Source organism: Giraffa tippelskirchi, chromosome 1 (genome assembly GCF_054371585.1).
Source record: "Giraffa tippelskirchi isolate mGirTip1 chromosome 1, T2T-mGirTip1v1.2.pri, whole genome shotgun sequence".
In the NCBI taxonomy this organism is placed as follows: Eukaryota; Metazoa; Chordata; class Mammalia; order Artiodactyla; family Giraffidae; genus Giraffa; species Giraffa tippelskirchi.
In genome coordinates this window covers 52,231,363-52,259,306 of record NC_137275.1, presented here as the reverse complement: position 1 = coordinate 52,259,306, position 27,944 = coordinate 52,231,363, and the positions used below count along the sequence as shown (strand labels likewise).

At 41.9% G+C, this 27,944-nt stretch overlaps 1 protein-coding gene and 1 long non-coding RNA gene across 21 annotated transcripts in view; one reads left to right on the top strand and one right to left on the bottom strand.

The window, feature by feature from the left end:
• Positions 1–266: 266 nt before the first annotated feature.
• LOC145545928 (uncharacterized) lies at positions 267–27,944 on the bottom strand. The gene is made up of 3 exons (XR_014082340.1): positions 27,270–27,944; positions 14,363–14,407; positions 267–995 (listed from the first exon to the last, which is right to left on the bottom strand). It is a non-coding gene; the product is annotated as an uncharacterized LOC145545928 (long non-coding RNA).
• The window catches only part of LIMCH1 (LIM and calponin homology domains 1), a 385,789-nt gene continuing 362,253 nt past the window's right edge, over positions 4,409–27,944 (top strand). For 19 of the 20 annotated variants that reach the window (XM_081591084.1, XM_081591077.1, XM_081591066.1 and 16 more), the window contains exon 1: positions 22,760–22,925. In XM_081591084.1, coding sequence (XP_081447210.1) covers positions 22,830–22,925 — 96 coding nt within the window. In that variant the 5' untranslated portion in view covers positions 22,760–22,829. Of the gene's footprint in view, positions 4,429–22,759; positions 22,926–27,944 lie in introns of those variants that run through there. The other variant, XM_081591125.1, reaches the window with a different exon arrangement.

Below are 27,944 nucleotides of genomic sequence, written 5' to 3'. Positions count from 1 at the left end.
GCAATGGGAGAAGAAAGGCCTAACTGCTTGAATGGAGGGAAGGAGGAGGGACGCATAGACTGTGACCATGTGAAATGGAGCAGCCGATTTGAAAAAACAATTTTGCAGTTTCTCAAAAGGTTAAATGTAGAGTTACCATATGACCCAGCAATTCTCCTGTGTGTGCACCCAAGAGAAGTAAAAATGTAGGTCCATACAAAAATAAATGTTCATACCAGCATTATTCTTAATAGCCAATAGTGAAAATAAAAAATGCCATCAGCTGATGAATGGATAAATAAAATACTTTATATTCATACAACAGAATATTATCTAGCAATAAAAACAAATGGTGTGCTGTTGCATGCTGCAACATGAATGAAACTTGGAAGCATTATACAAAGTGAAAAAAGCTTGACATATAAAACCAAGTATTGTCTGATTCCATTTATATGAATGTCCCAAACAGGAAAATCTATAGAGACATAAAGTGTATTAGTGGTTGCCTAGGTCTGAGGGGAAGGGATTGAAGAGGAATGGGGAGTGACTGCTAATAGGGCTGGGGTTCCTTTTGAAGGTGATGAATGTTTTAAAATTGATTGTGGTGTTGGTTACATAACCCTCTGAATATACGAGAAATCATTGAATTGTACACTTTAAAAGGGTCAATTGTATGGTATGTGATTTATACCCCAATATATCTGCTAAAAAAGTGAGCCAATTGAAAAAATTTTGGTTGCTCCCCACCAAATGATGTATTTTCCAACTACATGCACATCATACACATTACAGATATTTCAAAAATTGGAAGCAGATTCTATATACAGGTTATCCTACTTTCCCTCCTAAATATGTATTAGGCACATACTTTGATCAAAGTACCGTGGTGGATGCTGTGGAAATACAAAGATGGATAAGTCATGTCCCTTTCTTTGAGAAGCTTACAATATGATTGTTTCCATCCACTTGGCTTCTTGCTGCTGTGACTTGCAGGTGGTATCAATTATTCTTTTCACCTGTCCAAATTAACATCACAAACTTTAGTGACTTGAGAGCAGCAGTTAAAATAATCAAGAGAATAGAAGAATTCTGAAAGAAGTCATACTAAAAAGATTTAAATTTTTCAGTCAGTAAAGACAGATGTGGAGAAGGTTAAGTTGCCTTGAACTGAAATGTATGCTCCAAATCTAAGAATTCTCAACTTTGGAACCTTTGAAGAATCCCTGTTGCAACCTCCATTCATTAAGCTAGACTCTGGGGGTGAGACACAGGTATAGGTAGGTCTTTAAAATGTCTCACTTGATTATAATACCACATTGGAAACTATAGGCTTAGATGCTTGAACCAAGTGGTTTGCTGTGAACGAGGAAAAGTGCTACAATATAAAGGGGAGGGGCACCTACCATGGGGAATGCATTACCCACCAAAGAGAATGTCTCGAAGGTAGGCGGTCATACTCTGTGTGACTTGCCTGGGTGAAGTGGTGATGTAAATATATAATGTGGCTCCCAGCATCAAGTTTGTGATAAAGAACTATCTGAGGGACATAAGTGTTTCCAACGCAAGAAATAGAACTTTGGGTTAGAAACCAGAAGAGGCAATCATCAGTCCAAGAAAAGGTTAAGCCAAAAAAAAAAGTTGAAGGATGTTCAAGGAGAATTGAAGAGGAGGAAGTAAAAGAAGCCGAAACTTCAGGAGTTAGCTCTTCAAATGCTGCGTGATGACTATGTGTGATCCATGATAATCTGTCTGGGTCAAAGGTGTAAGTGTTATATGCCTGAGTTAGGTCTATGAGGATTTGTAGGCTGTAATTAAGGGCAATTAGAGATATTTGAGACCCAGCAATACGTTTTGGGTTTAGATCATGAAGGGCAACAACACTATTCCTTAAAATGGTCCATCTTCACTCTTAAAAAACCAAAATATTGGACTGAATGGCTTGCCTTCTAGTCTGGCACAGTGGTTCCAATGTTCTAATGTATTACTTTTAATTTTCCATTTTTTAAAAAAGGATTTATTGAGAGGATGAGAAGAGGAAGAGAATTAAGACTGGTAGTCTTTGTCCACCATTTGATAGAAGCAGGGACAAAGGTTTCTGTGTTTGTTCAAGGCTCTATGCCGAACAGGATGCCCTGTAGACATCATGGCTTTTTGCAAAGCATTATTTCTTTAGTAGCAGTGGAATTAAATACAGAACGTCAACCTCCATGATTGTGGTCTTGGCATTGGAGTTAGAGTCCTGGCACTAGAAGCTATTTCCTGGTACAGGAACCTGGAGAAACTGCTTTCCTGTTATGTTTCAACTGTTCAATTCATCTATCTTCTCTTCTAAAGGATCCATAGACGCAGTCTAGCTCAGTTGTGGTGAAACCCCACCCAGGCCTTTTGGACTGATAGGCAGTTTCCCCTGGCAGATAGGCGGTCTGCAAAGCAGGAGCAGAGCTTGCATGGAAAGAGTCCAGGAAAGGGTCTCACCACAGTGCTATGGAGGACTCTGGAAATCAACTGGGGAGTCCCCAGGGCATTTTTTTTTAAAAAAGAAAGAAGGATTTTCTATTTTTTAACTTATTTATTGGACATGCTGTGGGGCATGTGGGATCTTAGTTCCCAGGGACAACCAGGAATCAAACCTGTGCTCACTGCAGTGGAAGTGTGAATTCTTAACCCCTGGACCACCAGGGAAGTCCCAGCGTTTGGTTTAGAATCAAGTCAGAATTTATTCAGCATCTCCGAAATAACTCTAAACTGAATATCTGAAGCTATCTTACAGTGGAGCCATTTGATAGTTCATTTCTTTCTTTAATTGGATTTGAGAGTACATTTTTACCCAAGTTCCAACTCCTTGTAGGACTGAGTCCTCATACTTTGAAAAAAATGTACAAAAAAGTATTTGAGGTTTTAAAACCCATGTGCTGGGAAAGATAAGGAGCCCTAAAATTTTAGTTCTGTTAACACTTCATAAAAGAAGATTGTAGATTTTGGAAAAGAAAATGTTTTATCCCCGCCTTGGGAAAGAGAAAGTTTTATTTTATTATTTATTTTTAATTGGAGGATAATTGCTTTACAATGTTGTGTTGGTTTCTGCTGTACAACAACACAAATTAGCCATAAGTATGTATATATCCTCTTTTTCTTGAGCCTCCCACCCCCCACCCCCCAAAATGGGTTTTTTGGTTGGTTTGATTTTGTAGAATAGATTATTGATACTAAAGTTAGAGAAATGTGTGAGATTTTGATATGAGACACTATACTTGTGTTATTTGTTCTGATATCTCTTTGGCTACTGGTCAAATCGCTGAGCTGGAAAAACAAAGTTGTTGTTAAGGGTTGAAATTGTATCAGTTTTGTTCTTACTTTTACATGTTGACCCTATTTGATTAAAGCAGTTGTACATTCAGTTTATTTTCTGAAAGTTTGTAACCAAAATTCTGCAGATCTGTAAATAAATTATATCTAACTGTACATAACCTGGGTTACATTCTTGGGTGAATCATATCAACATTGGCAGAATGTTTAAATAAACATTCTAGAGAAGGTTAAACAGAAGTTAAACAGTTTATTCTCCCCTTCATACCAAGTTCTTTAGACATTTGAATCCTTCCTTAAAGTTTTTAATTTTACTCAATGAAAATTTTAAGAATAAAAAGTTTCAAGATCGATCTGAATATAAAACTATTAATATTCTTTGATATGAAAGCATATTAATTTTTCACTAATCAGTCAGTTGAAACAAATCCTTAAAAACAACCACTGCCCCCCTACCAAAGTGACAATATAAAAAATGTTTGCTAAAGAGATTTTCTCATTATAACATCACAGGAGTTTCAACTTTTAATAAAGTTTATGGGCAGAGTGGCCATTGGGGTAAAAGAGTTAAATTAGAGTTAGGATGTTGGAATTCCTATGTGTTTCTAGTGAGGCCCAGCATCCCTAACTTCTTTCTGTAGTAGACTTTATCCCTTGAACACAGGGGTTGACACACAACCTCTTGGCCCCAGTGCTTGGTCCAAAATAGACATGTGATCCAATCTGGACCAATTTCAGCCCTTTCCTGAAATTTTTTAGCTTGGAGCTAAAAATAAATGATTCTTTCGGGATGTAAAGTCCATCACCATGGGCCGCCATAAACCTCTTTGCCTGGAGAGCTCTTGGAGTGTGAGAGAATGAGAGTGACAGGCAAATAAAAATGGAGAGAAACAGAAATGGATGTAGTCACAGGAGAACTGTGAGAAATGGAAGACACTAGAGTTACTGAAGTCCAAATTGCTGCAAGGTATTAGGGTTAGGAATATCAGAAGACCGTTGTGTTGAGAAAGAGAAACATCATATATCCTTTATACTTGGAATCTAAAAAGAAATGATACCAATGAACTTATTTACAAAACACAAACAGGCTCACAGAAAGAGAATGAACTTATAGTTGTGGAGTGCAGGGTTGGGGGAAGGATAGTTAGGGAGTTTGGGATGTACACACTGTTATATTTGAAATGGATAACCAACAAGGACCTACTGTATAACACAGGAAACTCTACTCAATGTTATGTGGCAGCTTGAATGGGAGGGGAGTTTGGGGGTGAATGAATACATGTATATGTACGGCTGAATCCCTTCACTGTTCACCAGAAACTATCACAACATTGTTAATCAGCTATTGGGTGCGTGTGTGCTGAGTCACTCTATCATGTCCGACTCTTGCAACCTTATGAACATTATGGAGCCCTCCAGGCTTCTTTGTCCACGGGACTTCCCAGGCAAGAATACTGGAGTGGGTTGCCATTTCCTTCTCCAGGGGATCTTCCCTACAAGAATCAAACCTGCATCTCCTGCGTTGCAGGCAGATTTTTTTACCTCTGAGCCATTGTGGAAAATAAGAAGGTAAAAAAAGAGGAAGACTGATGTGTTTATTATTTGGATGCTACTGAAGATGCCCATCCACTAAATCACTCAGTGTACTCTTTGTAAGGGAATTTATTTCCCATTCATTCTGTTTCCATGTGGAGAGAAATCCCTACTATCACAGCCTTGGCCTCTCTTGCCACTTCTAACTGTTGCTCACAGCAAAAGGGGGACCTGGTTTAACTGGCAGCATGGAAGAAGAAACTGGGGCTTCCCTGGTGGTTCAGACGGTAAAGTGTTTGCCTGTAATGCGCGAGACCTGGGTTTGATCCCTGGGTCTGGAAGATCCCCTGGAGAAGGAAATGGCAACCCACTCCAGTATACTTGCCTGGAAAATCCCATGGATGGAGGAGCCTGGTAGGCTATAGTCCATGGGGTTGCAAAGAGTCGGACTCAACTGAGCAACTTCACTGGTTCACTGGAAGAAGTAACTGGGTATGCTCAGCTAACCTCTTACCTTTGTTTTTTTTTTAAGGGATCTGCCTGCCATTGAAGACCCTGTGTTCTGCTCTGATTCAATGATGTGCATGCTAAAGTACCGGGGAGAAAAAATAAGATGGATTCAAAGATAGATCACATAGATGGTTGCCTAATTACAGAACAAAGCAAGAACAGTAAAATGTCAGTGTATCTTTTAGGTAGTGAGTGTATGGGTGTTGTAAAATTCTTTCAATTCTGGTGTGTGTTTGAAATTTTTCAAAACAAAATTTTGGAAAACAGTATGCATTATGATGTTGTAGTTTGACACACTCACTTGAAATATATTGAGAAGTAGATAGAGATTATTAGTCCTAAAAAGAGCCTCAGTTCGGTTCAGTTCAATTGCTCAGTTGTGTTTGACTCTTTGTGACCCCATGGACTGCAGCATGCCAGGCCTCCCTGTCCATCACCAACTCCTGGAGTTTACTCAAACTCCTGTCCATTGAGCTGGTGATGCCATCCAACCACCTCATCCTCTGTTGTCCCCTTCTCCTCCCGCCTTCAATCTTTCCCAGCATCAGGGTCTTTTCAAATGAGTCAGTTCTTCACAGCAGGTGGTCAAAGTACTGGAGTTTCAGCTTCAGCATCAGTCCTTCCAATGAATATTCAGGACTGATTTCCTTTAGGATGGACTGGTTGGATCTCCTTGCAGTCCAAGGGACTCTCAAGAGTCTTCTCCACACCACAGTTCAAAAGCATCAATTCTTCGGGCTAGTATCAGATATTAAGTTTTGCAGATCACATTGGCATTAGAATGATGTTTAAGTCTAGCTGCACAGCTTCAGAAAGTGGCCAAACACGTCACACTGGTGACTGTCCAGGGGCAGCAACTCTTCCTCACTTGTGAAAGCTGTTGCTTTATTCCTTGACAGGAATTTTGAAATGCGACTCTTCTTACCAGAAGGCAAAGTAATGGAAACTGGATTTTGTGTTGTATATGGGGATTGGAGGAGTGGGATAGGGGAAAGATATTTTGTAACTTAATTGAGATAATGCTGGTAAAATGCTAAACATAATGCTTGAAAAAGTTCTCAATAAATGTTAGCTGTAATGATAGTTAGCTCCTTATCTAAAAAGAAGAGCATATATAGGTATGACATCATACTGGGTGCATTGCTTTTGCCTGTGCTAAGTCACTACAGCCATGTCCAACTCTTTGCAACCCCATGGACTCTTTGCGACCCCATGGACTATAGCCCGCCAGGGTCCTCTGACAATGGGATTCTCCAGGCAAGAATACTGGAGCGGGTTGCCATTCCCTCTTCCAGGGCATCTTCCTGACCCAGGAATCGAACCCACGTCTCTTATGTCTTCTGCATTGGCTGGCATGTTTTTTTTTAACTACTTGCGCCACCTGGGAAGCCCACTGGGTTGCATTGTGCGCACCCTCCCCCCAACCCCCGCCAAGTATGTTCAAATCCTACCCTTTAGTACCTGTGAATATGGCCTTATTAGGAAAAAGGTTATTCACAGAGGCAATGAAGTGTTGGTGAGAGCATGCTGGATTCAGGGTGGGTCTTAAATCTGTTGACAGATGCTCATTTAAGATAAATGAGAGAGAGAGAGGCATGTGAAGATGAAGCAGAGGCTGGAGTTGTGCTGCCACCAACCAAGGAGTAATAGGAACCCCTAAGAAGGTAGAGACAAGGGAAGATTCTTGCCTAGGCTCTCAGAGGGAGAGTGCCTTCCTGATATCTTGATTTTCAGCTTCAGGCCTCCAGAATTGTGAAAGAATAAATTCTCATTGTTGTAAGGCCCCACATTTGTGGTAATTTGCTACAGCAGTCGTAGGAAAGCAGTGCAAACGTTAACCAAGAAAAAGGATGTGACAAGTTACAACAGAATAGTACAGATTGGACGGAGCAGCTGGGGGAGACATATTTGAATCACCTGGAGGAGGTGTAACGCACCTTGTTTCCAGGGAGAAGAGGACCAGCAGGGGAACAGGTGCTGCTTGAAAAATCACTACCTTTTTGTTGGGAGTCCATGGGGTCCTATTGGGCTAGCTCTGAATAAAAGTAGGAGAACCAGAAGTCCAAATAATAATTGTGGTTATTGGATGGAGAGCAGATAATTATCACCTTAAAGACATGCCACTCTATATTTTGTTGCCTAGGCAATGTAGTCAAGGGAAAATAAATTATCTGTATTTAACCATTTCCATAATAAAAATGTTAAGATATTGGCTCTAGTATTAATTATCAAGGTCTCTCGGTGCCTGTTGAGAGAAATGGCTCAGCCATTTTTATAGTTATGTTGTTTACTGAGATGTTGGAAAAAAAATGTCTATGTGATGTATAAGGCAGAACAAATGCCGGTCTTTGATCTCTTGATCTGATCCCTGGGAGCTTCTTCATTTCTCACCCTTATCTTTTATCCGTGATCATCCTCCTCAGCTTTCTTTTTTGAAATAGCATTAAGAAAATAGTAACAAGAGAAATTCATATCCATTTCAAAACAATTAGAAGACACAGAGAAGTCAAATGGAAATGAAATTTAAATGACCCATAATCACATCAATCAAAGATTGTCATTGTTAACACATTGGTGCGTATCCTCACAGATTTTTTTCTATGCAAGTAAAAGTTTATAGTTATAAGAATTTGATCATAATATACACATTATTTGAAAACTTGCTTTTCTCTCTAACTATATATTATAAGCATCGGATATGTCAGTAAGTAGAGAACTATCTCAATTATATTAATGGCTATGTGTTGTCCCACTATAATAATTTATTATAATTTACTTAATAACTCTGCTTTTATTGGATATGTCACAATTATTCACTATCACAAGCAACACTGAAATGAGTCTTCTTTATGCATTGAGTGCATGTCCAGTGATTTCCTTACAATGGTTCCGTGGTGCTAAAATACCCATGTCAAGAGTGTTTATATTGGTTTTACTCTCTCACCAGAGAGAATGTCTGTCCCCCTACAATCTGACAAAAGTAACTATCAACCTATTTAGCGTTTGTGAATCTGATAGGCAAAGCAAGTGGAATTTTATTATAATCTGTGTTTCTGTGATTATTACTGATTTCTAAAAAATGTTATGACCATCGTTTCTCAGTTCAGGTGTGCAGAAGGCACTGCTTCTTTATTTTTCTGTGCTCAGCCTATTTGCTCAGTCTCTGGGGCCTCATTCCACTGGGCAGACGGGAACTTAGTCCACACACTTTTCCCTGGGATCACAGTTGAACTCCAGGAGACTAAGTGTGAAGATGTTAGGTATGAGTATTGGCGTGAGTTTTGAGAGTATCCAGCTGACTGGGGATGCCACTTCTCCTCTTTCGTATCTGTTGGGATGAGACTGCTATCTTTCTACTTAGTCTTTGGTCATCAGTCCCTGTGGGATCAGACAAAAAGATGTCAAGGTGTCCCTTACTCCCATGCAGGAGGAGATTTCAGTTCTGACACCCCACTCCGCCATTTCTGAGGCCCCCTTTGGGACACAGGCATTGTGCTGCCCTGTGACAAGCTGGCATGTGAGAGGGATCATGAGGCTGTTGGAGGCTCCATCTGCCTGCCTAGTCACACCACCACTTCCCTGAGGCTGTCAGTATGGAACTCTGAGCTGCTGAGATGCTGGGAAAGAAGGGGAAAGGGAGAAAGTAAAATACCCACTTAAAAACACCTGCTAGACAGAGAGAGACATCATATGCTATCCCTTATAGGGGGAATCTAAAAAGAACTGAAACAAATTAACTATTTATAAAGCAGAAATAGATTCACAGACTTAGAGAAAGAACTTATGGTTACCAGGGGGAGAAAGATGAGGGGAAGGGATAGTTAGGGAGTTTGAGATGGACATGTACACACTGCAATATTTAAAATGGATAATCATAATGACCTAATGTACAGCACAGGGAACTCTGCTTAATGGTGTGTGGCAAGCTGGATGGGAGGGGAGTTTGAGGGAGAATAGATACATGGAAAAGTATGGCTGAGTCCCTTTGCTGTCCATTTGAAACTATCACAACATTATTAATCGGCTATACTCCAATATAAAATTAAAAAAATTAAAAAAACACCTGGGCATATTTCAGAGTGTTATCCCATCATGTTACTGGCCAGTTGTACTCATCCTTTTATGAAATGCCTCTTCTTATTCTTTGCTCAGGCCAACTCCTTTCAATTTTCCCAAAGCATCATACTCTCATGTACTTCCAAATGTCTTTGTGCATACTTTTTCTTCTGGCTATCCCTTGTTTCAATGATATGCATTATCACAGGTCTTTCTATTTCCCTCTAAGAAACATATATTATGCTATGTGTTTAACATATATGTACACTATACATATGCTATATGTTTAACATATGTTATATGTTTAACATATGCTATATGTTAAACATATAATAATAAATAACATTTATTATTGCATATTTATTTGTTTATGGGCAGTGTAGCAATGTGCTTAGTCTCTCAGTCATGTCTGACTCTTTGCGACCCCTTGGACTGCAGCCCGCCAGGCTCCTCTGTCCATGGGGATTCTCCAGGCAAGAACACTGGAGTGGGCTGCCATGCCCTTCTCCAGGAGAGTAGGCAATAAAACCTGCTAAAACAATGATGCTTTCTCATTGAAATTCTATATTCCTAGAAGAAAAGGGATTGTGTCACAGAATTTTTTTTTTCCATTCTGAACATATTCTAAAAACAGATTTAGAAATACAGGAATAATTGAAACTCTTGGTGAATATATTTACCTAAAATGAGGATAAATAAACCATAGTGGTTTAATGTGCAGACTCTAGAATCAGAAAGAACTGAGTGAAGCTGGAATTTATTATTTATTAGCTGTTATGACTTTGGGCAAATTATTGATCCTTCTAAACCTCAGTTCTCTCATCTGTAAAACAGAATATTATAATGACTCTGTATGGAATTTCTATAAAGTACAGTGATGCCACTTAGTAAGCAAACAACAAATACAGCTGATTATTACTAATAACCATTCTTTGGTAGAGAACAGTCTTCTTCTTGATACTTGATGGGCAGCATTGCAAACTATTTAAATCAAGTAATTTCTGCTAGAGAAGCAAACAAAAGGGACTGATATCATTGATGAGTGAAAAGGATTGATTATTCGATACCCTATGTGTTGTTGTTTAGTCGCTGAGTCATGTCAGACTCTTTCTGACCCATGGACTGTAGCCTGCCAGGTTCCTCTGTCCATGGAATTTCCCAGGCAAGAATACTGGAATGGTTGCCGTTTCCTTCTTCAGGGGATCTTCCCAATCCAGGGACCTTCAGGATTCAGGGATCAAACCTGCGTGTCCTGCATTGACAGGCAGCTTTTTTACCACTGGGCCTCCAGGGAAGCCCACCCTACGTGTTAGGCTGATAAAAATACTGTGTTCTGTGAACCAGTACATGATTGGGTTAGGAAGTGAGCACTACATGAATTTAAGGCAGGAATTGTGAATGCAAATGTCGTAGAGGCCAGACAGCTACTACCAATGAATGAAGCAGGCAAGTGTGAAAGGGGAAGCAGGGACAGGGACTGTGACAAGTGGGAGAGCCACATCCTTCCCAGGGCAGCCATTACTGCGCTTTGGCTTTGACCATGCAGGAATGCAGAGTCAGCCACATCTTATAGGTTTTTTAAAGAGAAGTTGGAAATCCTGAGGACTTTTTTTTTCCCCTCTCATGAGGCTCCCTAATTTCTAGAATTTGGCAACTAACTCAAGCATTGTTTTAAAACACTGTGTGAGCCAAAAAACCATGTCTGCAGGCCAGAGCTGATTCACCGGTCACCAGTCTGTATCCTTTGATTTGAGATGTCATCAACATTTTCAAGAAGCACATAGAAATGTGGCAATTTTAGAGTTTAAAGGGATGAAAAATCATGACACAAACTTGGTCCAATGTAAAGTGAACTCTTTAATGTCCCATCTAGTCAATTGGTATTAAACATAGGTTAATTTTTAAATAAAACCTCACACAGTATATTTTAACTCCTTTCATCCTTTAGCGAATGCTGCACTGAGGTTCAGCTGGATCTGTTTTCAATCTTGACCTCCTGTTGGAACAGCCCAGGGAGTTCCTAAGTAAACTTCATTTTCCTAACAGGCCTCTGCATGATATTAGCTAGAGAAAGCCCTGTAGCTCAACAGGCAGATGGCAGTAAGAAATTAACTTGAACTTCAGCAAGGCTGAGGTTTCCATGGGAACAGAGGAAGCAGCCATACTGCCTGGCATTTGAACTGAATAGGAAACAGGCTTCCCATCAGCACAGTTTTAGAAAGGACTGTACTATTCGACCATTCTCTGCAGAGATGTTTAGTATTCCCTCCTAAAGTGCTTTAACTTTAGTTAATAACAGGATTATAAATGATACTCAGGTACATGCTTAAATACACTTAAGTGTCTGTGAGAATCAGATATGAGAAAGACAGTGTAAGGATTTAACTGTCGAAATCTGAAAATCATTAATAAGCTTTAGCATTCTCCTGCACAAAAACTATATTCTTTACTAAGTGAGCCCATGACAAGCAGAAATCACTGTTTCAATTTCATTTCCTATAAAGAATAGATGTTCAGATCAATGTGATTTTTCTGTCAATGTTTTCTTTTAGGGATAAAAGATATCATTAATACGTATTTTGCCTGAACTTCCAGGCACTCAGTTAACAGAATAAGAGACACAGATGCATGGAACAATTTTATGGACTCTGAGGGAGAAGGTGAGGGTGGGACGTTCTGGGAGAATAGCATTGAAACATGTATATTATTGTATGTGAAACAGAACACCATTCCATGTTCGATGCATGAGACAAGGGCTCAGGGCCGGGGCAATGGGATGACCCAGAGGGATGGGATGGGGAGGGAGGTGGGTGGGGGGTCCAGGAAGGGGAACACATGTAAACCCATGGCTGATTCATGTCAATGTATGGCAAAAACTATTACAATATTGTAAAGTAATTAGCCCCCAACTAAAATAAATAAATTTATATAAAAAAAAAATATGTGAGGAATAAGTAACTCTGGAGAGTACTATGCGTTTTGGAATTAATGACTGAAGAGAGTTCATTTCACTTCCGCCTGTTTCACATCCAGAGTTGGATTAACTGGGAGGCTGAGGGAGTTTAAGCTTTGTGTTCCCTTCTTCACATCGGCCTCTTCCAAGACCCTGAGGTGAGGCTTCAGAATGTTTACATGGTCATATATTTTTGTAACATTTATAAAAGAGATTTTAACTGCAATAGTTAGGGCTTGTGTCACTTTCCACATAGACTTCCCCTCCACTGAGTGCTAAGGAAATGGCTGCAGGTATTTGGGGATCTGGGTAAGGAGCAGTTGAGTTGGGGATACACTAAATATGGATTTAATGGGGTATGTTTATGTTGGTGGCAGTTGTTCTGATATAGGGACAACTTCCAGTAATATCTCCGTTGCCCACTATGCCAGTCACTCAGCATCGTGATACAAAGGGATTGAGAGAGAGATGACATGTCCCGCGATGCCTGGAACCCTGGTATGTGGGTGTGGGGGAGAAACAAGATGGAAATGGAGCCAGGAGTTAGTCTGTGGAAAATTCTCTCCATCATCAGACTCATAAAGTTATAGATGGAGGATTTGGTTCTCAATGACTTCTAGTCAAACTGGAAGTTCTAACCTATCAGAAATAGTTTTGCTAATGGAGCATATACAATGATAACACATTGTACATTTTTTTAAAGAGTTGTTATTATTTTATTTGTTTATTTTTGGCTGTGCTGGGTCTTTGTTGCTGTGTGGGCTTTTTTCTGGTTGCAGCAAGTGGGGCTACTCTCTAGCTACGGTGCTCAGGCTTCTCATTGCTATGGCTTCTCCTGTGGAGCACGGGCTCTAGGGTGCAAGGGCTTCAGTAGTTGTGGCTTGTGGGCTTTAGAGCACAGGCTCAGTAGTTGTGGCTCTTGGGCTTAGTTGCTCCCTGCCATGTGGGATTTTCCTGGATCAGGGATCAAACCCATGTCTCCTGCATTGGCAGATGGATTCTTTACCACTGAGCCACTGGGGAAGCCCCTACACTGTATATTTTTCCTTTTTTTTTTTTTTTTTTTTATGAGAACAGAGACTTCCATACCTTTATTCTTTTTTTAAAAAACCTTTTTAATTTTGTATTGGGTTGCAGCCAATTAACAATGTTGTGATAGTTTCAGGTGAGCAGTGAAGGGACGCTGCCATACATATGCATGTATCTATTTTCCCCCAAACTCCCCTCCCATCCAGACTGCCCCATAACATTGAGCAGAGTTCCATGTGCTATATAGTAGTCCTTGTTGCTTATTGTTTTAAATATAGCATTATCAGAATCTCTATGATTAAAATTTCCAGCTGAATCAACATGAAATACTGATGACAAAAGTAATATAAAACTCAATACATAATGACCACAGGAATGTAGATGGTAAAATTGTTAATGAGAACTGTCAATTGGAAGAGTATTTAAATCATTTTATTTTTAAAGGCAAAATTTACAGAGTAGAATGTACAAATCTGAAGTGTTTAGCTCATTCACCTCTGTTTATATAACTTTATAACCACCACCCATGAAGATGCAAAACATTTCCATCACCCCAGAAGACAAATTTAATTTCTAATATATTCATGTTTAAGATATTAATATAGCCACAAACAAGAATATTTTGCTAAAAGAAAGCAATGTTCAACACAAGTAAACTCTTAGTGATAAAATTATCTTTACTAAAGTTAAAAATTCAATAGAAAAATGAGAAAAAAGGTAGGAAGTCACCCAGAACATCAATCACAAAGACAAAGAGATGGAAAATACAAGAGAAAAGATGAGACATGGAGGACCACTAAGAGAAGCAACTCCAACAAAAGTCCTCGAAGAAGAAAATGGAAGGGAAGAAACTTTAAAAGAAATGAAAAAGTTTAGATTTGAAGGATGTCATGACCCCAGATTTTAGAGAGTTATCCAGTACCTAGAAAATCAATAGTTCAGAAGTGTTAGGTTACTGTAATTTTTTTTTTTAGGTTACTGTAATTTTTTACTCACATTTCTCTTATGACATCTCCTTAAAATTTTGTGAAACAAATGCACCTGAAAGATTAAAAAAGAACATGTTAGAAAAGTATTTGACTTCACTATGGATTGGTTTAAACTATTTGTCCTAGATTACATTAATCCATTGTCATTCATTCATTTATTCAGCACTCACTTGATACTAAGCCACAACAGTGGCAGTTTCAAAAAGCTGATTCCTACAATACATCTAAACCACAGGACAATATTATATGTGTAGAGCTATGCGGAGGTATAAAGAAGCAGCTATTTCAGTGTTTTTCCATCATTATTAAATAATGTATTTATAAAAGAAATATATTACTTTATCCTGGACACATTATGCTTTCTGGGTCTGATGATTCATGTACTTCATTACTTCTATAAGATTATAGCCATTCTCTTTTGGCTCTCCTCCATTCTGTTCTTCTAGGAACTGTTTTATGGAATATTCATATTCTCTTAGCACCTTTTCCTATTTTCTATGCTTTTCATTCCGTGTAATTTCTAAAGATTCTTCTTCTATACTTTTTTTTTTTTGGCTAAGCTGCCTCGAGGCATGTGGGATTTAGTTCCCCAACCAGGGACTGAATCTGTGTCCCCTGCATTGGAAGCACAGAGTCTAAACTGCTGGACCACCAGGGAATTCCCCTAAAGATCCATCTTCTAGTTCACAAATTCTCTTTTCACTGTGTCTAATCTGTACTGTAACACATCTTTTGAGTTTTACATTTACAACTATATTTTTCTAGTTGTTGCTGCTGCTGCTTATTTTTCTAGTTGTTCTGGGGAGCCTAATCAGTTCTTTAGTGAGTCTCTTGAGTTTTGTTTAGATTGCATGGTTTTTGCATGCATTTTGTACTTTTAGATGGTAAACTCCATTTCAGCAGAGTTTGTCTGGGGGATCCTGTGAGCCTTAGAAGGTGGGCATATCTTCTGAAAGGATTTTACATTTGCATCTTCTAGGTACCCAAGAGGTCCTAGACCTAATTCTAAGTTAATTTCTAAGCATGGGAGGTCACAGATCATGTGTAAGTTGTCCAAAAAGTGGATCAGGCCTTTGTTTACACATTCTCAGGAGAGGTTCACCCACCTCCCACCCAGAGACGAGGTCAAGAAAAAGGAGCTTCCTTATTGTCTCCTTCTATGGAGATGGTAGTGGTGGAATATTTTCTGGTCTGTATTTTCTCTGTAGGAGTATTGCACGTGTGTGTGTGTGTGTGTGTGTGTGTGTGTGTGTGTGTGTGTGAATGTATGTGTTGCTGCTCAGTTTCATTTTTTTTACATAGCATAGGTCCAGGGCCTGGAAATATAGGAGTAAAACCCCAGCCCTAGGATTCTGAGTCTAGCAACCCACTAGACTAGTCTAGCAACCACTGGAAACCACAGTTACTAGGTCTCTCCACAGAACAGTTGAGAGCTAATTCACAAGCTCACTGCTCTAGTTTTCTGTTTCTTCTCCATTTTGCATCCCTGAGAATTTCTTTCGAGCTCAACCATTCATGTAAAAAATTAAAAAAATATTTTGTGTGGCATTTATATGAGTTTTATAATGAGTGAGAAAGTTAGCCTGTCATAATCTGGAAAACTAAAATTGTTATTCACATTATTTTTAAATGGCTTTCAAAATCAAACTATGATGAATTTGGGCTATTTTTCAAAAGCCTTCATAAAGATTCTCATATCTACTTTGTTATGTTGAGAATCACTACGTAATGGGAACACAAAAGAAAAGATGACTAGTTTTAACATGGTGGCTAAGAAAGTCATCAAAAGGTCAGATCTTGGAGGATGAGATGTTTAGTACATTTATTTACCACCAACCATAGTTCAAAGTATTATTCACAATGAAATTTAGAGTTAGTCTTTGTCCAGTTGATTGATCACATTGTATATATTAGTAAGAAATAGGAAATGGCAACCCACTCCAGTATACTTGCCTGGAGGATCCTATGGACAGAGGAACCTGGCAGACTACAGTCCATAGGGTCACAGAGTGGAACATGGCTGAAGTGACTGAATATGCAAGCGTGCTTATATTTATAGGTGTATTTTTTAATACACAGTGTTATCAAAGCTATTATTAACCCCTGGTTACTAAGTGCTAAGCAAAGAAACAGATGTTTTATCAAGAAAGCTGAGACTCCAGGAAGTTAAATAGCATTTTCACTTATGTAACATGTGGCATCTATGCAATGTGCTCTTCAGGGAGCTAAGCTGACCAAGGGCCCCAGTTGCTGTGCTCTGAAGTCCACTGCCACATTAGCATTGAACAGCACTTCCCACTGGGCTGCCCCCAGCCAGTTACTAAATTCAGGAGGGATACAGCAGGGACTCTAAGGCAGGCTTGTTCTGGGACACCCATGGCTCTTTTGGAAGCTGACTTTGGTTCATGGATCTTCCGATGGCCTTGCTGAAAGGCAGGTACCACAGTGCTTCTACCTGACCTTCCTTTCCCTCTCTTCTCTCAGGTCAGACTTGTATTGTGCTCTGACTGCTTTTCTATCATTTTCTCTCAGTCATTTCCCTAATAAAATACTTGCACTTTTAATTCCATCTTAGTGTCTGCTTCTCAGAAGACCCAGACTGTCGTACTAAGTTCAACCTCAAAACCCATGCTCTTACAAAGAATAACTAAAAATGGATTAAGTATCTAAATGTAAGAATGATGACTATAAAACTATTAGAAGAAAACACAGGCATAAATCTTTGTGACCTTGGATTAGGCAATGCTTCTTAGATATGACACTAAAAGCACAACCAACCAAAGAGAAAAAAAAGATGCATTGGCCTTTGTCAAAATTAAAAAAAATTTTGTGCTTATAAGGACAGCTTCAAGAAAGTGAAACGTTAACACACAGAATGGGAGAAAATATTTGCAAATCATATAGTTAATAAGGAGCTCCTACTTAAAATATATAAAGAATTCATAACTCAATAGTAAAAAGAGAAATGACTCAATGTACAAAAGGACAAAGATCTGAATATACATTTCTTCTGAGAAGATGTCCAAATGGCCATTATGTACAAGAAAAGATGCTTAACATCATTAGTCATCAGGGAAGTGCAAATTAAAACCACAGTGAGATACCACTTCACACCCTCTAGAGTCTCTGTAATCAAAAAGTTGGAAAATGACAAGTGTTGGCAAGGAGGTAGAAAAAGTGGAACCCTTTTTTACACTTCTTGTGGGAATGTAAAATGGTGCAGCTACTTTGGAAAACAGTCAGTAGTTTACCAAAAAGTTTAAAAACAGAGTTATCAAATAACCCAGCAATTCTGCTTCCTGGCATATGCCCAAGAGAAATGAAAACATATGTCCACACAAAAACTTGTACATGAATGTTTATAGAAGCATTATTCATAATAACCAAAGTCTGGAAACAACCCAAGGGCCTATCAACTGATGAATGGATATACAAAATATGGTATAGCCATACAATGGCATAGTATTATGTTGGTGCAAAAGTAATTGCGGTTTTGCATTGTTGAACTTTGCTGTTTGACATTGTAATACTTTCTTAACTAAATGTGATTATGTTAGACATAATTTTCATGTGCATTTCTTGCATTATGGACTTCCCTTGTGGCTCAGCTGGTAAAGAATTCACCTGCAATGTGGGAGACCTGGGTTCGATCCCTGGGAAGATCCCTTGGAAAGATCCCCTGGAGAAGGGAAAGGCCACCCACTCCAGTATTCTGGCCTGGAGAATTCCATGGACTGTATAGTCCATGGGGTCCCAAACAGTCAGACACGACTGAGCTACTTTCACTTTCACACATTATGTTTTTTTGCTAATGACATTACTTGCTGTTTATTTTATATTTATTTTAGACTATGGAGATGATGTTAGACAAAAAGCAAATTTGAGCTATCTTTTTATTCAAGTTCGAAATAGGTCATTAAGCAGCGGATACAACTTGCAACATCAACAACGCATCTGGCCCCAGCAACTGCTAACAAATGTATAGTGCAGTGGTAGTTCCAAAAGTCTTGCCAAGGAGATGAGAGCTTTGAAGATGAGGAGCGTAGTGGTCAGCCATGGGAAGTTGACAATGACCAATTAATTGAGCGGATCATCCAAGCTGATCCTCTTGCAACTACATGAAAAGTTGTCGAAGAACTCAACATTGACCATTCCATGGTTGTTTGGCATTTGAAGTAAACTGGAAAGGTGAAAAAGCTTGATAAGTGGCTGCCTCATGAGCTGACTGCAAATCAAAAAAAAAAATCATCATTTTGAAGTGTCATCTTCTCTTATTCTATGCAACAACAACAACAAACCATTTCATGATCAGATTGTGATGTGTGACAAAAAGTGTATTTTATACAACTGGTGACCACCAGCTTAGTGGTTGGACCAAGAAGAAGCTCCAAAGCACTTCCCAAAGCCAAACTTGCACCAAAAAAAGGTCAAGGTCACTGGTGGTATACTACCCATCTGATCCTCTACAGCTTTCTGAATCCTGGCAAAACCATTAAATCTGAGAAGTATGCTCAGCAAATTGAAAAGATGCACCAAAAACTTCAATGCTTGCAGCCAGCCTTGGTCAACAGAAAGAGCCCTATTCTTTTCCATGACAACGACTAACCTGGTGTCACACAACCAATGCAGCAAAAGTTGAACGAATTGGGCGATGAAGTTTTGCCTCATCTGCCATATTCACCTGACTTCTTGTCAACTGACTATCACTACTTCAAGCATCTCAGCAACTTTTTGCAGGGAAAATGCTTCCACAACCAGCAGGAGGCAGAAAATGCTTTCCAAGAGTTCATGGAATCCTGAAACACGAACTTTTTACGCTATGGGAATAAAATAACTTATTTCTTGTTGGTAAAAATGTGTTGATTGTAATCATTCCTATTTTGATTAATAAAGATGTGTTTGAGCCTAGTTATAATGATTTAAAATTCATGGTCTGAAACCCCAATTACTTTTTCATCAACCTAATATTTGTCCACATAAAGGAATGAAGTACTGATATATGCTGCCACATGGATGAACCCTGAAAACATTCTGCCAAGTGAAAGAAGCCACACACAAAGGACCACATATTGTATGATTCCATTTATTTGGAATTTCCAGAATAATCAATATTATAGGTACAGAAAGTGGATTAGTGGTTGCCAGGTCTTGGGAGCATGGGAGTTTAGGATTATGACTGCTAAAGGGTATGCAGTTTCTTTTTGGAGGGATTAAAATGCTCCAAAATTAATGTGGTGATAGTTGCACAACTATGTGAATATACCTAAAAAACATTGAACTATACACTTTAAGTGGGTGGATTGTATGGTATGTGAATGATACTTTAAGAAATCTGTTCCCCCACCAAAAATCCATGCTCTTCAAATACCTTATATCCCTCATTTGGCATTTATTATACAGTATATTGTCTTACAGTTTGTTTTTTTTTTTCTGATCAACTGTTGCTTCACATCCCCAAAATAGTGGCAATGATTTCTGAATTGTAGGGTTTCTTCCAGATTAGTTTTCTTCATTACATTTTTCAGATTTTTTTTCCAACTGGCACATATTATTTTTATATATGAAAAATAGACTGTACAGAAATGAAATCCCTTTGTGGATTCATTTGATGCTAGTACAATCTCTTACACATAGTAGGTGCTTAGCAATGATTTGTGAGTATTATTGATAATGGAACTAGGTTTGAATTCTATTATGGTTTTAAGTCCTTAAAGTCCTTTGGTAACTTATGTGACTTTGTTATTGGTAATATAGTTCAGGAAAAACAAATGTTACTTTGTGATTATAAACCTTAAGAGACTTTAAAAGTATTTTCACTGAAAGAAAAAAAAATATGCTTTAGTTTGAATACCAATTTTGATAGCAGATACTTCAGAGATATTGTGATTTACTCCTAATGCTTGTTTCCCATGGATTCAGCTATGTCATTTGAGTCAGTGGGCTTTCCCAACTCCTAGTCACTCCACGCAGTGGCATCTGTCTAAAGTGGCATTTCGTATCAGTGTGCTGGATCATTTTCTGAATTATTCACTTCACTATGTTTCTTCATGGAGACAAGGTCACCTTCTGACTGTATTTTACTAACCCTTTTCCTCTGCTTGCCCTCTTCACTCTTTTTTATAATTTCTCCTCCCTCCTGTTCTTTCTGGTCAGCTGGCTTGTGCTGAGCACTAATTATATGCCGGGCACGGTTTTGGTTCTTTCACATTCAGAACTCTTGTTTGCTCCTCACAATGATTTGCTGAAATGTTGCCATGTCAACCTCATTTGAGATGAGGAAACTGAGGCACGTATTGTAAGCAGCAGAGCCTGGACTCGGACTGGTAAGGCCGCTTGGTGTGCAGTTAAGAGTAGATCTGGCGCCAGGCTGTCTGGGCTTGAATCAGGGCTTCACTGCTCACCAGCTGTGCGGCACCCCTCTCTGTCCCCTGGTTTTTTCCTAGGAATGGTAATAGTCTATCTCACAGGGTTGGAATAGGGAATGAATTAGTCAATTATTTGTAATGCACTTAAAACAGTGCCTGGCACAATTCAAGCACCATATAAGTGTTCTAAAAGTAAATAAACTGAAGCCTGTCTGACTCCAAAGCCAGTAACAGTGGAATTTCAGGTCTGCTTTTTTGTTCCATCCCCCTATTACGGCAGCAGAATTGGACAAAGAGGAAACTTGGGCTCTGAACAGGGAAGACACTTAGCTGCTGAGACACCCATGGACTTCTTGCTCTGTCCGCTGTGGTCTGACACCATGCTTCTCACCCGTCTCTCCCATGCTGTTTTTTCCGCCTGATTCTTTCCTCAACACACTCCAGTCACACTGGTCTTCTGTGGGCCTATGACCTCCACCAAACTTATTTCTATCTGAAGGCCTTTGCACCTATCTGGAACTGTTTCTCCAGTTTTTTGCATGGCTAACATCTTTCTCATTCATGTCACCTCATCATGTCATCTTGACAGGAAAACCTTCCTTGGTCATCAGTCAGGTTCTCATGCAAAACAGAAGGCATGCTCAAATAAAGGTGGCTGAGAAGAGTTTGAGACCTTTAGGGACTTCCCTGGTGGTCCAGTGGCCAAGACTCTGTGCTCCAAATGCAAGGGGCCAGGGTTCCATCCCTAGTCAGGGAACTAGATCCCATATACTGCAACTAAAAAGCTCATATGCCCCCAACGAAGATCGAAGATCTTGCCTGTTGGAACTAAGACCCCCACGCAGCTAAATAAGTAAAAGAGACGATTATCGGGGAGTGGGCAGGCCAGACACCAGAATGAGATGGGGAAGTGGGCCTGGGGAAGTGAGGTGCAACAAGAGGAGACAGAGGACCGTCAGAGAACTCAAGGAGGGCCCCCCGCCTTGCAACCTTCCTCAGAGTGGAGCAGAGCAGCCAATCCCGTAAGCTTCTGCAGTAAGAGGTAACTAAAACATCCCCACGGCCCTCTCCTCCAGCCTGCTGACCTCCTGCCTTCCCTCCCATTATCAGAGCCTGGACCCACAGGTCAGCCTCCCGGGTGAAGGTGGAGGGGCAATCTGAAGTTAGCAATACCCTCTTCCCAGGTCATAGTTTATCTTCTCTTTTATCTGTTTAGCATGTATCACGCTCCACTATTATCTTCTTTTTTATCCCATTTCCTGTAGAACGTAATTATTTTGAGCGCTAAGACTTCCCAGTTCTTCCCCTCACCACCTCTCCCCTCCCTTCCCTTTTTTCATCTTTGTGGTCCCAACACATAATAGGTGTACAATAAAGATGAGTTAAATCAATCAACACAGGTAGCTTGCCTGGAGAGACAAAGGTTTATAAAGGGTCGTTTATCTTCTCTATCTTACAGAAAGATCAGGTGACTGAACATCCCAGACACCTGGTCGGAGGGCTGCCCCTCTTGCCCCCCACTTCCGTAGCTGGGGTGGCGCGGGGTGCGGCAGGTGCGGGCGGCCACTGCCCGGCTGCTGCAGCGCGGGCTCCCCCGGGACGCGTGCGCCGCTCTGGCCGCGCGTCTCCCAGGTGCCGCCCGACTTGCTGGCCCCTCCGCAGCCGGCGGGGCGCGGGGACGTGCGGGGCGGCTGGCCGAATCCCTCTCTGAGTCGCGTCGCGGGCAGGGGAGGGAGACACTCATTGCTCCCTCTCGGTTATTTTTAGTCGGTGGCCGACACCGCCGCCCAGGAGGGGGTGGTGCGGAGCCCGCAGAGGAGGTGGGGGTGGGGTGGGGTGGAGAGGGAGCTCTCGGCGCCTCGGCGCTCGCTCCCGCGGGGACACACAGCGCGGCCGAGCCGGGCCGCGCGGGCAACAGCTGCGGCGGCGTGGTCGGCGGCAGCGCGGCGCTCCTCCGGGACCTGCGCCGCGCGGGGGCGGGGCAGGCCGGGGAGGAGAGCGGGCGGGCCGGCGGGAAGGGGCGGGGAGCGCGCTCCTGCGGCGGCGGCGGCGGCGGCGGCCGTCCTCATCCCGGCGGCCCGGCGCTCGCGTGGAAGCGGGGCTTCGCAAATGGCTTGTCCCGTTCTCGGTCTGGAAGCTCTCCAGCCCCTGCAGCCCGAGCCGCCCCCCGAGCCCGCCTTCTCCGAGGCGCAGAAGTGGATCGAGGTAGGTACCCCGCGGCGAGCGGGCGGGCGGCCTGGCAGGGGCAGCCCGGAGCCTCCGACCCGCACACACCGGGACGACAGGTCGGGTCTCGCCTCCTCCACTCCCCCATCCCCCGCTTTCTTTTGCCGGCTGCTCCCGGTCAGCCGGCAGGGCCTCGAGCGAGCTGCGACCCCCGGACGCTTTGGCGCTGGAGTCTCGGGGGAGGGTGGGCGCATAGAGAGGACACTGCGGTCTAGCTGTGCGTGTCGGGGGCGGGAAGCGTTGCCCTGCGCTTCCATCCCTCCTGCCCGCCAGTCTCGCAAATCTCAGCTCCTGCCGCTTCCAGGCGCTGCCCGGGGAAGCGCAGTGCGAGCAGAAGCGCCGCAGAGGCGCATCAAGCGGGAGCCCCCGGAGTCCTTGTGGGCGTCGCATTTCGGGGGTCCTGCTCCCCGTCCTACCTCCGCCTCGAGCCCCCCTCCCCATCTTTCCGGAGCGGAGTTGTTAATGTCTCACGGAATCGCACACCCACCGGAGCCTGTGGTTGTATTCCTGGCAGCGGGTCAGGTGTGAGGCTGGCACAGCACAGAGGCCCTGGAGCCTGCAAGACCCACCTGCGAATGCACCATCCGCATAGACGTTGCCCATCCATTGGCAGTCCCCTCTCCATCCCAGAGGTGCCGGTTCCCGGCCCCGTTGGCATATTTCACTTCTGAAATGGCTCGGTGGCAGGCCAGGGAAATCACTGGAGCTCTCGGCTGGCTCAGTCCAGGAAGCGCTCGCTGGGCGATCCTGATTCTCGATGTCTATCTGTAGACGCAGCGTGGTGGCCCCGCGCTCCCGAAATGCCGTGTCTGCGAGGCTTAGGACGCTTGGAGGGCGCGAGGGGGTAAAGGTGACCCCCTGTGATCCATGCACCGAGCCTCTGTTTCGGCAGGCAGGCTTTCTTGAAGCTTAGTGGGAGGCTAATTTGACCCTGTTTTCCTCAGGGACGGGCAGCTCACCCTCTCTGGTAGTTCAAAGAAAGAAATGTACCGCTAAGTCACGATCCGGTAATGGTGAAGCCTGTTATTACTCAGATGGTCACTTAGAGACACCCCCCTGTAGCACCGCACGTCTGGATGCTGTTGTACAGATTGAAATCTGCCGAACTGCCTGGGGAAACCACTTAATGCTGCTCTAATGCTCCAGCCAGAGGCCTGCACCTTACCAGGTTAACCTGCTTCAAGAAAGCAAGAGTGTTAGGCAGAGTTTAGAAAGATCTATTTAAAAATAGGGTTAAAACAAACAAACAAAAACAGAAGAATAAACTCAAAGCACTGTTGCTATAAGCCCCAATCATGTCTCTCACAATTTGATGGCTCATGACCAGATGAGAAAAAGACTGTGACTTTTGTCTGTGATATGTGGCTGGCACGGCTTGGCCTGTGACAGGTGCTTTCTCTGTGCTTCATACTTGGGTTCATAGGACATCCAGGAAGCATCTGTAGTCACTGGCTTGGTTGAGAGTTGGAGAATTGTGTTTTTCATGTTCTTGAACTTTAAAATTCTCAGGAGAGATTTTTGATGTGGATGGTGATGAAGGGAGGGATAAGAGCAGAGCACTTGACAATTCTTGAAAGCAAGTGGTTTATCCCCAATTTCCTTAATTGTAACATGGACATACTGTACTTGAAAAAAAATGTATTTTGGTATAGTTACACACAGGAGAGTGTATACTTCTTAAGTGCACACCTCCATGAATTTTGAACTAGGTATATGGTAGTACTATGTTGTTATCCATCTCTTTGCAACCCCATGGACTCTAGCCCGCCAGGCTCCTCTGTCCATGGGATTTCCCAGACAAGAATACTGGAGTGGGTTGTCATTTCCTTCTCCAGGGAATCTTCCTGACCCAGGGATCGAACCTGCGCTGCATCAGCAGATGAATTCTTTACCACCGAGCCACCAGGGAAGCCCATATAGTACTATAGCCCCTCACCTAGGTCATGATCTAAAACATTTTCCGCCCAGGTCACAGTCTGTTTTTAAGTGGTGGTATATTTCAAGCTAAATATTATGCAGTGCAGAATATCTGCTTTTGTCCTGGTTCCATAGATTTTTTTTTTTTTTTAAAAGAAGGGCTTTCTTAAGAAAGCTGAGCCCCATTGGGCCCTATAGACAGTTGAGCATTGTTCTTGATGCTTTACCAGATCTACCAGCTCAAGAATGTGAAAGCCACAGCGGGCAGTGCGTGGCTTTAGGATGAAGCAGCCGTGGCTCTGTGCATGTGCATTATTGAAGCGGCCTATCTCCTTTCAATCGCGGAGTTGGGTTTCAAGGAAAGGGGAGCTTCCCCTCCCAGGCTGTATAAAAAGGTGTTTGCTCCAGAGAGGTAGAGACCGCCCTTCTTCCTTCCGGGAGGTTCCTCTTGAAATGTAAATGCCCTGTCTGCAAAGCGGGGGCAACCCAGCGGCAGTAACAGATGGTTCTGTGCCCAGTTGCCCAGTGAACAAAGATTCCTCAGCTAATATAGCAATAATGTAGTACTTAGTGTGAGCTGAATTCCCAGGGGGACTGTTATCTCGAGACAATTGCATCTCCTTTAGGGGCCCCATTGTCTCTGGCAACATCCTCATTGGTAGGGCTTTGTTTTTCACTTTTGTTCAGCTGGTGATTAAATTTCCCACAGGCTTTTTTTTTTTCCTTTTGAGTAGTCAGGAATTTCACCCTTTTAAAAAAATGTTCCCTTGGGTGTAGCAGGTTAATAAACAAACTTTGCAGCTTGTCTCTTCTCTTCAGTCCCTGGTCTTCCTTAAGTCAAGCGTTGGCTTGAAAACTGTTCATTCTTAATAAAGGCTCAGGGAACAAGCTCTAGGAGATAACTTGTTAGTGAGGAATTTCTCGGCCTGCAGCCTTGGCTATTTGAGGGCTGTGTTACTGGGCAGGAAACGGTGGCCTGGGAACCATGCCCCAACCTCACCCCACCCCTAGCCTCTGCCTTGGCTGGCAAAGGTGAAGGCCTCGATGGAGGTCATAGGCCCGGGGGAGGGGTGGGAAGTGGGAATAGTTCCCTAACACTTCCAGTGACTTTTTGTAGCTGTCGGAGCAGGCTACGTGTCTTAATGTGGCATTGGGGAGACTCCTGAAGGAAACAGCAAACTTCAAGCATTAACTCTGGCTGCCAGCAGGCAGGGGTCTAAATTCCTTGCACATTCCTTTTCTAGCAGATCTTCCTAAGCAAAGCAGCAGCAAGTGCAGCACGGTGGTTAGAGGTCAGGCTTTGGGGCTAGGCAGCCTAGGTTAGCATCCTAGGTATATTGCCTTCTAGCTGTGTGCAATTGGACAAGGCTGTGTTTCCTCTCCTTTTGGTTCTAAATCGTTTCTTTGAAAGCTAGCTCTAGTCATTAACAGCAACAAAAATAACAGAGATATTGTTGAAAGTGGCTGTAAAACAGGGGTACTAATAATAGATTACCTATCTGAAAGGAGTGCTGTGAGGATGGAAATAAGTTAATAACATTTAAGATGCTTAGACTAGTACCCGGCTCTTAGGAAGTGCTGCATAAGTAAAAGTTATTGTTATTATTGCCATGATATCACTACTGCTATTAATATCACTACTACCATTACTATGAGAATACTACCACCATCACCAGTGCTATCTTTATTAATGCTACTGTTATTGCTATTACTGTTGTTCCTATTGTTAACAACAACTGCAGTTGAGTTTGAAAGAAAATCTTTAGAACCCTGATTTTCTAGTGTAAAAAATAGAATTCCGTTATCTACCCATCTCATTCTATTGTCTTACCTTATGAATGCCAGATACCTGGTCTCAAAGTTAAGTAGGTACTGTGTGTTATTCTAACTTGTGCTAAGAGAGATTGAGGCTTCAGAGGAGAACCAGTAACATCTACTGATAAGATGACCCTGATAGTCCAAAAAGGCTTAGAAATTATTCCTCAATATTATGTTGACTATTTAAGTTTAATGCCTTTAAACTCTTTGTTATTAGACTCCAAGCAGAATGCTCAGTTCTCCTCCTCTTGAAGACAATCCAACATTAAATCGTTATACAAATGGTAGTTGTCTGAATAGTCATCTCCAGTATAGCAGTGTTTTGTTCATTGAAGTTGTGTCAATGCCCTCTAGAAAAAGAATAAGTCCCCCATTTATTTTCCTTCCTGCTTCCTCACTTCTTTTTCCTCTTTCTCCCGCTGTCCCCCACCCCCAGTGCCCATGATGGTATTTGTTAAGTTACAGGGCTTTGTTAGCAGGTAGATGATTTGAATTTTCTTAGTTCCCCTCCTGACCTTTGCCTCTCCACCCACAACAATATTTATCTGTTGTAATCTGTAGTTATTCTCTGCAATGCCAAATACTTACTGGAGAAACAGATGTTGCTTCAACTTGGTTTCAGTTGTGATCTGGAACAAGTTGCCAGGCCTTTAAGGAGGGGTTGGAAATTTCAACCCAACTCAGCCTTACTTCTCAACTTGAGATGTTTCTGGACTCCTTTAACTTTAATCATCACATGCCTGTGGGGCTTGGTGCTGAATATAATCTCATTTGTGACCTAATCCATATTTCACATAAGTAGGAACTAGGGCTGGAAGGGATGAGTTCTTCATTTTGGGTCATTTCCCCCTGCTCACACAGAATTGTTTTCTTATTCGACTGGGACCTGATTTTGAAGATTAAAAGCACTGAGGGTACCTTAGCTCTCCAAGACTGAAAACTGTTGTGTTGTTTGGCAGTGGGAGAATTTATGTATAGCCTTTGAGAGAATGTAGCATTTGGTGGCCAGTAACATGACATTTGCGATGTAATGACAAATGAACATATATCATAAGTTATACAGTCATTCTAATTCTCCTTCTCTGTTGGGACTTGATAACTCTTACATCCTTTTACCACAACAAAGATTTAACATTGCATATGGTTCTCTACTTGGCATGGAGAGCTAGGGACGAGGAAGAAAAACTTTCCTGGCTAGATCAGGAAAAGAGTAGTGGTCTGAATAGATATGGAAATAAGAGCAGGCAGCATCATTCTCACAAT